The sequence below is a fragment of the Lissotriton vulgaris genome, chromosome 5 (assembly GCF_964263255.1).
Source record: "Lissotriton vulgaris chromosome 5, aLisVul1.2, whole genome shotgun sequence".
In the NCBI taxonomy this organism is placed as follows: domain Eukaryota; kingdom Metazoa; phylum Chordata; class Amphibia; order Caudata; family Salamandridae; genus Lissotriton; species Lissotriton vulgaris.
This window is the reverse complement of record NC_141693.1, coordinates 1,016,781,620-1,016,795,434: the sequence shown is the minus strand read 5'-3', so window position 1 is coordinate 1,016,795,434 and position 13,815 is coordinate 1,016,781,620. Positions and strand designations below refer to the sequence as shown.

At 42.1% G+C, this 13,815-nt stretch overlaps 1 protein-coding gene across 1 annotated transcript in view; it reads right to left on the bottom strand.

Moving 5' to 3' along the window:
• SLIT1 (slit guidance ligand 1) overlaps positions 1–13,815 on the bottom strand; it is an 842,620-nt gene that overhangs the window by 207,686 nt on the left and 621,119 nt on the right. Inside the window, exons 15-17 of the mRNA XM_086922632.1 lie at positions 4,415–4,438; positions 2,482–2,626; positions 1,348–1,422 (exon numbers count right to left, since the gene is read on the bottom strand). Of these exons, the coding sequence (XP_086778758.1) occupies positions 1,348–1,422; positions 2,482–2,626; positions 4,415–4,438 (244 nt within the window). The remainder of the gene's footprint in view (positions 1–1,347; positions 1,423–2,481; positions 2,627–4,414; positions 4,439–13,815) is intronic.

Genomic DNA, 13,815 nt, shown 5'->3' with positions numbered 1-13,815 from the left:
TGTGCCACTCAATTCCAGATCTGTTTGTACCCCACACTATGCGGGTTTGTTTGTTTGCCAATGGCAACTAAGAGGTAAATTGAATAATTTTCCTCTACTTGATGATGGAGAAGGGATTCTGTGTTTCGTGCCACCGGAATAGTGATTATCGTTCCTTTCTCAAAACAAATTAATTGAATCCTACGTCGGCTGCTAGCATTTATAGAAGAAAATCCTTCAGATCATACCGAAAGTCATTAAAGATAACCTGACCACTTTGAAAATCTAGTTAAGGTAAAAATGAACGAGCACTGTATTTGATTCTATTTGTGTTGAAGAAACCCTTCTGAGCAAATGGGTCAAGTGAACTTGAAATGTGTTGCTCCAAAGATAATTTTCAATTTAGTAATTCTTCCCAGAAGTAGGATTAAGGACCTGCAAGCTCTCTGTGTGCAGATTTAGACCACAATGGAGTCTTAACCCATACACACCTCTATTCTATGCCCAAAGTTCAGGTTGATTTTCATCTGAACCTAGAGACAATAGTAAATTACATGCAGCAGGTTATCCTTCAATGTAATGATACCCAATTTGTCAATTTTGAAATAAATAACGCTAAATTAGAATTACTGGGATTCAAACTTGTGACCTTCAGTAACAGCAGATATCAGTGTTAATGCTCATAAAAAATACATGCAGGTGCTCAACGTTTTTTCAGGAGCCCACTGTCTGCATGCTGCATACCAGGTAGGGGGACACTATGCCTGCCTAGGTTTGATTGCACCTCATGCCTGTTTCTTGCACCACCCTACCCTCCCTAACTTGCTCTTGCATGTTCTTCTTCATTCCGGCGTTCTCCTTTTGTAACTGTTTTCCTAACTTTTTCTTTCTCGTCCTTTTTCCCTTACCTGTCATTCTATCTTTTGGCCTTGGTGAAAGTCTGATGATGACAATTTAGTCTTGTCCCCAAAACTGAGTGCAAGTGGCTGCCACCTATATCTACTGGCAACAATTAAGCACTGTTCAACGATGAGCATTAACTCACTGGGACAACTTTCTGCTTTAATACTACCCACTCATTGTCTTGCTGATTATGAAACCTCTATAGGTGGGGGACTTCTTAAGCTCAATGCTAGCAACGTTTAACATTTGCTTTGCAGTCAAGTGGCAGACTACATAGACTCTCAGTAACATAATCATTCTTTATTTGGAGTTTGCTCTTTACTGGCACTTCCAGGTTGCAGGCATTTCGATTTCCATTAATTCACGTTTCCAGCATGCCTATTACTTTGTTACTGAACAACATCGTCCTAATATTAAATATATTACAGTGAATATGTATGTTTTTTTTGGCCTTCCTGGACTCACATTTTCTTGAGGTGTGGAAGTTTCCTGAAGATCCCTGTTGCCTCTAATACTGAAATGTCATTGTTGTTCAGGCGCCTATGGGAGAAACACAAAAATAAAAGAAAAATTACTTACGTTACCTAAGACACTTAAGATCTAGCTGCATGCATGCACAAACACACACACAAACTATGAGGACCGAACCGGTCCCCACAGTGTGGGTTGTACCTGCCCACGCACACACACAGTAGTACTAAAGCACCTCACACCAACAACTATAATCAGTTAGCATACAATAACAGCTCTGAAAGGGAATGCTATATTGAATGTTTTGAATAAAGAGCTAAAATATCAGTTTGTAATTATGTCTTGTCTGTAGAAATGTGTGGTGGTTCATTTAATAACCATTGTGCTACAGAAAAGAAAAATAGACTCTACTGTGGGAATGACTGCAGACAAAATGAACTGCTTTCCAAGTATGCCATATATCATTGTGGTGACCTTCAAGTGTCCACACCCCTTTCCGCATATGTTTCTGAGTATGTGCATGCATTTGTGTGTATCATTTGGAGTGACTGGGGTCTGGGAGGATGTTGAACTATCCACCCAGGTAAGATTGATGCTAGAGACTGCTTAAATTGTGACTTTTCAACTCTCAGATGACTTGATTTAGAGGTGTTTTATGCTACACATATCGGCATAAAATTAATTGTTTTGTACACAACTGTCATGGAGATGTACCTAATCAAATTCATGTCAAGGCTTGCCCTGCATGTGTTGTGAGGGACTCTCCTTCAACCCACAAATCACTTGTTGCCCTAATTAGTGAGCTCGTTCAGTAAATACCCGCACATAGATTTTTGAATGCTTTGTTTGTGTACAGGTTTTGAGATGTTATTAAGCATGTGGTTGCATATATATCTGTAACTGAATATGAATGTATCTTGTAAACAGATTTTGTAAATTTGCTGCACCTGAATTCTGGTGTTGCAATGTGTGTCCTCGCTCCAGCAGCAGTGTTAAATCAATGGTACAACAGAGCTTTTTCTAGATTACTGAGCAGATATACCACATATTCGTACATTAACATTTACGTCATGACACAGGGGATGTGGAATGTACGCCTCAGTTAAAGTGGGGATGAGTTGTACTTACAGCTCTGCAGTGGACTGCGGGATCCGGTCTGGGATCTTGGTGAGTTTCAGATTGGAACACTCCACCACGTTTGACTCGCATCTGCATTTTGGAGGACACACCACATCACTGTTGCACTCACTGTTCAGCTGATAATCTTCAGTTCCTAGTTCAATTAAATAGACAATGTATTATGAATGGATGTGGAAGTTATTGCAATCTTCCACTATTCCTGTGAAATCAAATGGAAAGTGTAAGATTGGTTGATGCAGGGTTGTTTAAACATGGAAATTTACCAGTATACATATTCTAGAGTCTTTCAAATGTCTGAAGGTATTCTTCAAAAACTACCGTATCAAAAGTGTCCAATTAAGTAGGTCTATAGGTATGCATTCTTAAGTGAGGACATCACAGTCAGACAAGGAGTCCACCAATGGGGACACCCATTTTGATAATAGCAATTTATTTTGGAGGTCATAGTGGCAGAACTAAGAGCTTGGTTCCAGTGATGCTCGCTTTCGTACAGGAAGCTGGTATGGGGAAAAGATCATGTCGTGGGAAAATCATTACATTTCTTCGAACATAAAAAGTCTTCTTTTTAAAAAACACAGAAAACTCAGATAACAAACAGCATATTTACAATTTTCAGAGAAGGAGCAATGCATCAAACATTTTCTCCTGTGCATTTGCCAGGCATTGTTTTAAAGAAGGGGCCGATTTCATTATAAAGGAAAGCAGAGAGTGCATGAAAAGAATTGACCCATCACACTGCTTGTTGATACCCTGGATGCCTTAGCCTCCTCGCTTGGAATATAACCGAGAAGGATGCTGCCCTCTCGTTAGTGCATTAATTAGTGGAAACGGACTCTGTCCTAGGATAGATCTCACGACAGAATCTCTTGTGGCACAGTACTAAAAGGAGGGCAGAGAAACAGGAGGAACCAACCAGGCCTCTTTCAAATGTTAAGGATTATCTTCAAGAAAGTGAGTGCATAATTGAACCTTTAGGTAGGCGACTTCTTGCATTTCTGGATATTTTTTAACAAAATGGGTTCCCACTCTCCAGATAAGGCTTCTGCGGGCCAAAAGCAATCCATGTCTCCAGAAAAAAAAATAAACATCAGAGAGGAAATCTCAGAGCGACGAACTGGTGAACCAAATGCTGTCTCAGTCCAACGCCCATTCAGACAACTCTTTGGGATAAGAAAGCCATAAAACAGACAGAAGTGAGGTGTGCATCATGAACTCTAGCTCAAGGCCTTCACTAGTTAGGAAGATGCCAAGAAAGGAATTAAGAGAACATGTGGGAAACTCCCCCACCAAAAGAGAGAAAGAATTTCTCAGTCAAGAAAGTACGGGGCATATTATCAAGAAAGGGTGTTACATTATCGCCACTTTTATCGGCAGGAAACTGCTGATAAAGCGGCGATAAGGGCTTGATAATATGCTCCATGGAATTCCAAACGAAGCCCATGTTAGATGTCTTCACATCTAACATGGGCTTCGATTGGAATTCATAGAGCATATTATCAAGCCCATTATCGCCGCTTTATCTGCAGTTTCCTGCCGATAAAAGCGGTGATAATGTAACGCCCTTTCTTGATAATATGCCCCAATGTTCCTTATAAAATATAGTGTTTCTTTTCATAACCAATGAGGGAAGAAAGGGAGCTGAAGCAGTGCTACATATACAACATGTAAAAGGCCTGCAGCTGCCTCTACAGCAACCAATGAAGGGATGTCTGGTCCTACCATCTTGTAGTGAATGTTCTCTTCAATAATGGAGTGAGAAAGAGACAGTACTTTGGGATATAGTTAGCATGAGATAATTCGCTCGCTATGTTCCCTCTTTGTATTTGAGCCTGTAGGTCACCTTTACCTGAAGATTCCACATTTTAAACTTTGTCATACTCTGGCATAACAAAACATAATGTACTTCAGAATTGTTTCTCACCTGGGATGAAATACTGCTCTTTAGCTGTGGAGAAAAACAATAAATGTAGAATTAATTATAAACATTTATAATTGAGAAAAAATGTTTGTACTGTCAGTGAGAACCTGGCAAGAGTATATTTTAGGTCTCCCATGCTACAGTTTTTAGGCTGAAACAATAAATATCGTATGCGCCTTTCTCAAAAATTCTGAAATGTTACCAACATAGTGTATATGTTGCTGCTGTAAATAAATATAAAAATTGTGACCTAAATACAGGGCCACAGGAATTATATGGCAATAAAACACAAATTATGCAGCAGAGTAGGCTAAAAAATGTGTAATGGAAAAAGCCAACTATGCAATAGATGTGGTTACAGGTAACTTTTGAGGCATATTTGTTTAACGTTTATCTGTATAGTTTGACATTTTAGCACATTAAGCTCCAAATTCTAAGTTACAAAGAGCGGAATTCCTGTGTGGAATTCTGCGCACTCAGTCATGGCTGGGTTGTTGTTCCTGCACCCGGTTTCACCATGGGTGGGAACGACAGGCCTGATTTTACCTGCTGGAAAATCTGGCTGGTAAAATCACCTTGTGAATAGGCTGCATAAATGTCCGGTCTCGTTTCCTGCCCCTCCGATCCACTTTCAAGGCATGTGGGAGGATGTAAGGGTCCTGCCAATAAAGTTCTCTCATTCTCTCTCTAACCTTCACCGCCAAAATTTGCCAACCTGCACTCTGCACCAGCCTTTCACTTACATTTGACACCTACTTGAAGCAGGTAAAACTGGGTCTGCACAGTTATATTCCATTCCATTATATCTGACGGTACTAACTGTGTGCATTGTACTGGTGTTTACAGGTGCGGAGTCATCACACCACCAGTACCATGCAACTAATTATTGGTGCTTCGTTACTGATGAAAAATAGATCTCAGTCATCCAGAAACTACAGTGGTTTCTGAAGAAAGAAACTTACATACAATTAGCAGAAACAATATAAAATTATATTCACTTAACATGAATGATTTCGTCTTAAATGACAGGACCGCCATTGTGTCAATGCTGTCATCTCAATGTACCAGAGAACTTAAGAAAAGGGTTCTCGGTGGAATACAAACTTGTACAAAAACGTATTTAAGTTCTCAGCACTATGGTTGTGCACATGCAAGAAATCGTTCTGCTGGAGCTCCATTTTGCGTTTATTCTGCGTCTCCTGAAGCATCTCTTTTCAGTAAGAAGCTGTTGTTTGGAACATCACATGATCATCAAGGAATTGCCTTAGAACAAGGCACTTTAAAATTCCTAACATCAGCCTTAAAAACAAAAATGCAAAAACTCTGCCATGTCTTTTTGTAAATACTTAGGGCCCAATGTAGGTAATCCCAGATTACCACTTCTTAAATACCGAATCATACCGATTCGGTATTTAAGAACTGGCAATGGGGATGTAGGTATTTTTACCTAATTGATTACCGAATCGGTAAGATTCGGTATTTACCGATACGGTAATTACCGAATCGGTATTTGGCATTGATTCCTATGGGCCTTGAAGCCCATAGGAATCAATGGCAAATACCGATTCAGTAATTACCGAATCGGTAAATACCGAATCCTGCCAGGGGGAACAGGGTGTCACTTTGACACCCTGTAGCACCCCTGTTTTTGGCTTATGTGCAATGTGACACACATACATGCCCTTAGGGCATGTATGTGTGCCACATGGCACAGGTGTGCATGCACAGATGTGCATGTATACAGGAATTCCTTATTTACCACCCAATTGTATTGGGTGGTCAATAACGAATTCTTAGAGGCCTCTAGCACTGTCAACAGTGCTACCTACATTAGAATTTACAGATTCAGTATTTTTACCGAGTCTGTATTTACCAAATCGGTAATTTTACCGATTTGGTAAATACAGATTCGGTAAAAATACCGAATCTGTAAATAAATGCCTCCTACATAGGAAAAGGCATTTACCGGTCGGTAACGGCCGAATTCGGCCGTTACCGACCGGTAAATGCCTACCTACTTTGGGGCCCTTAATGTCTTCTTTACTTAACCGTTGCTTTGAGATCATTTGAATGTTTATATGAATTTTCCGTAATAATGACACATAATATTTTTCTATTAAAATATTTGCCTATTTTAGGCTGTTGCAAATGTATTTAAGTTTGTAGAGATTTTGTTGCATATTGAAAACAATAAAAAAAACTCTTACCTCGATAATAACTACATTATAGAAGCTACAACCATCTATGACAATTATTTACCTCCTTGATGAATAAATACAGCAATCAATAAGTGAAAGTTGGCCAGCCTGAAGAGGATTGTATATGAGGTTTCTATATGCAGATTCTTTAGTTATAGTTCATCCGTCGAATATAAAAATGTATTTGGTAATAATATGCAGATTATGTATCAATTGACAGAACATAAATTGTAAATTGATACTTGTATAGCGCACTACTCATTCATTCATTCATTAAATTCTTTATTTCGGCTAATATGCCATAAAAGACAGTGCATACATTACATTGCATTTCATTAATAGTTAAAAACATATTATCACTTGAATACATAAAACACAAAATATAAAATACAATACAAGTTGGGAGTAATTTGAGCAGATACATGCATTCGTAAGGAGATAAAGAGGACCATCATGTCAATCCCAGCATCGATACAGTTACAGTTGATGCCCTATTTTTTTCCTTTGATAAAAGATAGAGAGCAAAAATCTACTGACACTGAATGTTATTTGTTGTGATGTATTTGTTAGTAAGATTCTAAGAGCCTGGGAGCATGACCTCAAGCCCAAAAGTAAGCATATTGGTTTAATCCACCTCCTTCTAGCTTGAGCATATAAGGGGCAGAAAAAAAGAATATGCTGTTCATTTTCGGTCTGTTTTTGGTCGCACATTGGGCAGAGTTCGTCCATTTCTGGGGCTGCTGTGTCACGATTTCTAGCCCACCGTGCCAAAGTAGTTTTGATCAGTAGATTACCATAACGAAACTTTAAAAATAAAGTTTTTGCGAGTGGCGGCTCGATCTCATCCATAAACGTCTCGTAGAGCGGTTCATCCTTAAAGTTTAGGAACTTTGCGACTAAGGTACCACTGGTTGCAATATTTACAGTCCTACTTAGCATGAAACTCCAAAAGGCTCTTTTTAGGATTAATTTGGGATTAGCAGGTAGTTGCTCAGGATTCTCCCAAAAATGTTTCAAACCTATATTGTTCAACCATGTCTTGATGTGCCTTAGCCATGGAGTGGTACTCTGGCTGTCAAGAATCATGATTTCTTTTAACCCATCTCGGTAATCTTGAAGTTCGGGCACTTGCCATAGTCTCACCCACAGCATTAAAGGTCGAATCAAAACTTGGTGATCAGTCCTTTTGAGGTTTAAATCAAGCTCCAGGGGAATTAAAGGGGTGCCTCTGGGGACCCTAACCAAGCTACGCATAAAATTGTTATCTAAAACACTAAAAGATTCCCTAGACCCGGGACCCCATATTTCAGCACCGTAAAGTACAGATGCTTGGACCTTAAATTTAAATAATTCCATCACTGGGGATACCGCTTTACTAGTACTCATACTTTGCTCCTTAAGTATTGGTTTGACGTTTTGCATATATGTTAATTTACTTTTGTCAATTTGGGCTTTCCAAGTAAAGTTTGAGTCCAAGGTCACCCCTAAATAAGAGAAATGTGGCACTGATTCAAGCGTGACTCCTTTAAGTGTTAGACAGCCCTTATCTGGTTTGATAGGATTTAGGGCCATGCATTTGGTCTTCTTGCCATTGATCTCCAATCCCTTTTGGCTGCAATATTCATTAAAGGTGTTTAATAATGTCTGCAGCCCATTTTTAGTTTGGGAGATCAGAATGGTATCGTCGGCAAATAGCAAGGATGTCACCTTTTCACCATTCAATTTTGGAGCATCATTTTTACATCTCTCTAAAAAAGAGGGGATGTCGTTTACAAAAATGGAAAATAGCGTCGGGGCCAGAACACAACCCTGGCGTACTCCTCGTTCAATGGGTATTTTTTGAGTTAATTCGCCGTTTGGACCCCATCTAACTCTCGCGAAGTTCCCATTATGTAACTCTTTTATCGGGGCGACAAGATTTTTTGGCAAGCCTGCTGCACTCAAGGTAGCCCATAGGAGACTGCGGGGCACCAAATCAAATGCAGCCCTTAAATCTACAAAGGCTACATATAAATGGCACCTCTTAATCACTACGTACTTCCAGTAGAGGCAGCAAAATCTAAAAATTTGGTCTATTGTGCTGACCTTGGATCTGAAACCGGCTTGGAATTTGGTTAAAAAGGAGTTTTCATCTAGCCAATTACTCACTCGTATTAGAATGTGTCGTGAGTATATTTTCTGTAAAATGTCCATTAGACTTATTGGCCGATAATTACAAGGGTCCATCCTATCTCCTTTTTTAAAAATTAAAACAATTTCTGCTCCCTTCCAACTTTCTGGAAATTCTAAAGTGCAAGAAAATGTATTACACAAGTAGTTAATATAAGGTGCCCACACTTCAAGGTTGTGCTTATACAAGTCCCCTGGGATTTTATCCAAACCTGGAGCTTTACCGGATTTGATTTGAGATATTGCCAGCTCTGATTCCCCTATAGTAAAAACCAGATGTTCAGTTGGAGATTCAAGATTTTCCACACTCATATTCCTGTATGGGTCATCATATTTTTTATATAAATTCGTGAAATGAGTGACCCATGTTAACTCATCCAAGAAAACATCTTTAGATACCCTACCTACATGGTTCCCATTAGCGACCAGCCTCCAAAAGGCCACATTATCACGTGACTTGGCGGCTAGCAGCAATTCAGCCCATTTATCTTCCTCCCAAGCTATCTTTGCAGCCCTTTGAACAGATTTGTAGTCACTCCTTGCTTTTTTTACGTCTATTGGAGGTTTGGTCTTAATTGCCAATAGTAGTTCCCTCTTTGACTCTCTGCAGGATCTGTCATACCAGGGCTTACTATGGGACAAATTCTGTGTCTTCTGCTTGATTTTTTTAGGCATCTTAGTGACTAATAACTTCAGATCGACAAAAAAATTTTGGTGGATTTGGAGAAATGAAGTAAAACCATCATTATCGCCTATTCTTTCTAAGTAAGGACCAAGGGTGTCTGCCAAAAGCGTGTATATTTCACTTAAAATATCACTATGATCCAATATAAATGGCCATTTTAGGGACCTTCTATTATTACTGATAAGGATCTCCGGATTAGCGACTTCATCTTCCTCAGATGTTGAATATTGGACCATGTCATTCAACAAATAGGCATCCAGAGTCAGGTTTAAGGGAAAATGATCACTTTCATACCGTTCCATTACTTTGAGGTCTATAAGATGAGGCCAAAGGGGAATAGAGGCAATCACAAAATCTAAATTGCTTTTATAGTTGTTCCTGGTGAATGTTGGTTTTTTTAAGCTGTCGGAGGGTAACCGTCCGTTACATGCCCTAAGGGAGTGTTCCGTACATAAATTCATAAGTTGTAAGCTCAGAGTTGTACATTTAACCTGTTTTATGTTCTCCAGGATAGGGATTTTGTTTGCCTGGTCTTCATCATCAAAGATTTCACTAAGGCCTAAGACTGGCTCAAAATTACAATTTAAATCACCAGCCAAGATGACAAAGTCCTCCCTGGGGTCCAATCTATTCAGAAAGCAATCTAAATTGGCAATGGTCGGTGATTCTTTTGAGGAAGGTGAAGGCCTATTATAAACATTTATTAGAAATAGGTTCCTCCCATTGCAAGCTGTAATCTTTAAGGCCAGTATGTCTACGGAGTTAGTGGATATCTCCTCAATGTTTACCCTTATATTTATTTTCACCCATATCAAAAGTCCCCCTGACGGCCTACCACTTCTAGAGGGTATCGCACCAATCCCATAAGTCTTGTAACCTACCCTGTGAGGTGTCTCCACAGCCCAAGTTTCCTGCAGAAGGCAGAAATCAAAGGACTCTATGTAGGTGGCCCACTCTGGATCCCTTAAATTTTTATCAACTCCGGCTATATTCCAGCAGATCATGTTTATCGGAATATCGGGGGTGACTAATCTCTCAGGGAAAGTCCTAGGCGTCACTGCCTGGGGATTTGGAATGACATCGTGGGGTACAGTAACATTATCATTGTCAATTCCACCCATACAACAAGGAGATGAATTAACCAATACATCATTCACTTCATTAATAAACACAGTATTAGCCAATACATTCTGAGTGATATCACTCACGTCATCACCATTCAGTATATCTAACCCCGCACCCCCCAGCATCTCATGGCATCAATCACAGTTGTCTAGACCGCTAAAGATGTCATATCTATTGGAGGTTTCTAGCGGTGTAAATGGTTTCAGATTATCCATTCTGCCCCTCTGGGTGTTTTTGGCCGATACATAGTTCCATCCCAATGGATCTGGTGCTATCGTGGGGCATGGTATGTAGTGCATATTATTTACATTCTGCAGAGGCGGGGCATATGACGGATAACAATTACTCCCAGCATTTTGTACAATGGAATGGTTATTTGGTTGGATTGTGGGTAGGTGGTGTGGTTGCTGATTCTGCGGCAAGAAAAACTGTGATGGAAAAACCACTGACCTTGGATAAAAATAAGTTAATGGTTTTGGGATTATTATGTTATTAGAATTTCCAGCTTGCCAGTTCAATATGAACTGGACAGCGTTTGGATCCCTAAAGTTCACCACCACTACATCACCATCAATATCTTTGGGTCTACCCCCCAGCCATTGCAGGCGACGTACATGAACAATTTCTCCATTTACATGCTTTGCAATGGGCCTATACAAGCTAAGCCAATGCATGATCTTATTTTTTAATTGGGCAAAACCTTCCCTCTTGTTTGGTCCAAGCACGGGCACCCCTGTTAAAACTACCACGTAGGGTACTGCCTCTGGTGGAAGTTCGGGCAGAGGTGTCCTTCTAGCTTTCCCCCAAGCATGGCTCGTATCTCCCGCCTCCCTTGTTGGTTTCACCAAAGGTGGATTGGATATGTTGCCAGTGTTTTTATTTGTAACATTTAAAGATGGTATAGCAACAAGGTTTTTTGGGTGAGGAGGATTAAGGGGTGGGAGAGTTTGTACAGTCGTCATCTGCATATTACCCGTGGTTTTAGAAGTAGATGCATTAGGGGGTGGGATATTAGTAAGAGTACTAGTAGCTTTGGGTGCTTGAGCTTTGGCTGATATATTTTGAGGGACATTTGCTACAGTTGTTTTAGTCGCATTACCCAAACCGATGTTAATTACATCATCCTTTTTACCCAAGACACGCTCAATGTTACACAATCTACATTCCACCTCCATCAACCTCTCCAGTATGCTTGCTGAGTAAGACTTAATCAAACTCTCTATGTCAAGTAGGGACACAGGGTCCCTGCTCGCAATAGGTGCATTAGTAGCCGAGGATATGTCCATTGAATCTTCATTAGTTAGTGGAGTAGTTGGCATGGCAGGAGGAATTATTGAAGCAGTACCTCCCTCACAATCTGTATGTGGCGTATTAAGTTCTTTAACAGCATTACTTATTTTCTTGCCAAAGTCGCGGCAGCTTAGCTTTGGTTGGAGCGGATCTCCCCTTTTCCGCGGTTTTTTATTCGGTGGAGGACCATAGGTTTTTTGAGCAGGAATCAGTTTTTTAACCTTAGAGCGAGTTATTTTTACAACAGGCGAAGCTTCTCCTTTTGATGAACTTTGGTTATTAGAAAGTAAAGATGACATACTCGCATCTGGGGCGGATAAAGAGCTTTGTGTAAGCACAATGACATTAGCTTCCAAAGGCTGGCTATCCAATAAAGAGGCTGAGTCATTTACTGTTAGATCAATGTCAGTGTCATTAGAACCATTAGCTGGAAGCAAGGGCAAAGGAACTAGGCCATTTTTTATATTTTCCACAGAGCGGCGTCGGTCGGCCCTCTTCTCAGCCAGGACCGACTCCCTAGCAATGTCGGGGGATGATTTGGAGAAATAATTATCTAGAGTGCCATTTAGCAACACTCCCTGTTTGTCAGGTACAGCCAGATCTAAAATTACCGAAGCCATTCGCATAGGCTACGGTAAGGGGCCAAGGCAATCAAAGATATAAAACGTGATGGCAACAAAAAGTACCTTATAGGCCAAGGTTTGTGGCCAGTCCAGTCTCCTCGATTCTCGGAGGGTCTCAGAGGGTCCGCCCTTAGTCCGGGCTTTGTCCCGGGTAATGTCCCGCACACGCGTCCCGCTAACGCGTGGCTAAGCCTGATCTTATGCAGGATGAAGAAGGGAGGGGGCGGAGACACGGGAAGAGGCAGCAGGTGTGCTTGGTGTGACGCGCACAACCTGGTGGGCCTCGCAGTCCCGTCCTCCTGCAACAAGCACTCCCCTGCAGCGTTTCCGATGTCCTACGGGGCTCCAAACGGCCAGCAGCAGCACAGGTCAGTGACTCCTTGACGAGCGGCACCCGCGGAGCGGGGGCCGCGAGGAGTTATCAGCATCAGCACAAGCAGGGGGCGGAGACACGGGAAGAGGCAGCAGGTGTGCTTGGTGTGACGCGCACAACCTGGTGGGCCTCGCAGTCCCGTCCTCCTGCAACAAGCACTCCCCTGCAGCGTTTCCGATGTCCTACGGGGCTCCAAACGGCCAGCAGCAGCACAGGTCAGTGACTCCTTGACGAGCGGCACCCGCGGAGCGGGGGCCGCGAGGAGTTATCAGCGTCAGCACAAGCAGGGGGCGGAGACACGGGAAGAGGCAGCAGGTGTGCTTGGTGTGACGCGCACAACCTGGTGGGCCTCGCAGTCCCGTCCTCCTGCAACAAGCACTCCCCTGCAGCGTTTCCGATGTCCTACGGGGCTCCAAACGGCCAGCAGCAGCACAGGTCAGTGACTCCTTGCCGAGCGGCACCCGCGGAGCGGGGGCCGCGAGGAGTTATCAGCGTCAGCACAAGCAGGGGGCGGAGACACGGGAAGAGGCAGCAGGTGTGCTTGGTGTGACGCGCACAACCTGGTGGGCCTCGCAGTCCCGTCCTCCTGCAACAAGCACTCCCCTGCAGCGTTTCCGATGTCCTACGGGGCTCCAAACGGCCAGCAGCAGCACAGGTCAGTGACTCCTTGACGAGCGGCACTACTCACCCGCAAGGGTCTCAAGGCGCTTGTACGAATACCGCTGTGGAACCCATCCTGGCTTTCCCTGTGAGGCATCCACTCCTGGGCACCCCCAAGGTGGAGGCCAGGCATCCTTAGCGTTGTGGGGGCCGTTGTAGAGATTAAGCAAGCTATTGCCCAGAGTTGCAGAGTGGGACTCCATGATTGGAATAGGCACCGAGGCAAGAATTATCAGGTCTGTGGAATTTTGAGCCCAAGACCCACCGAGGCGGGGAATTGA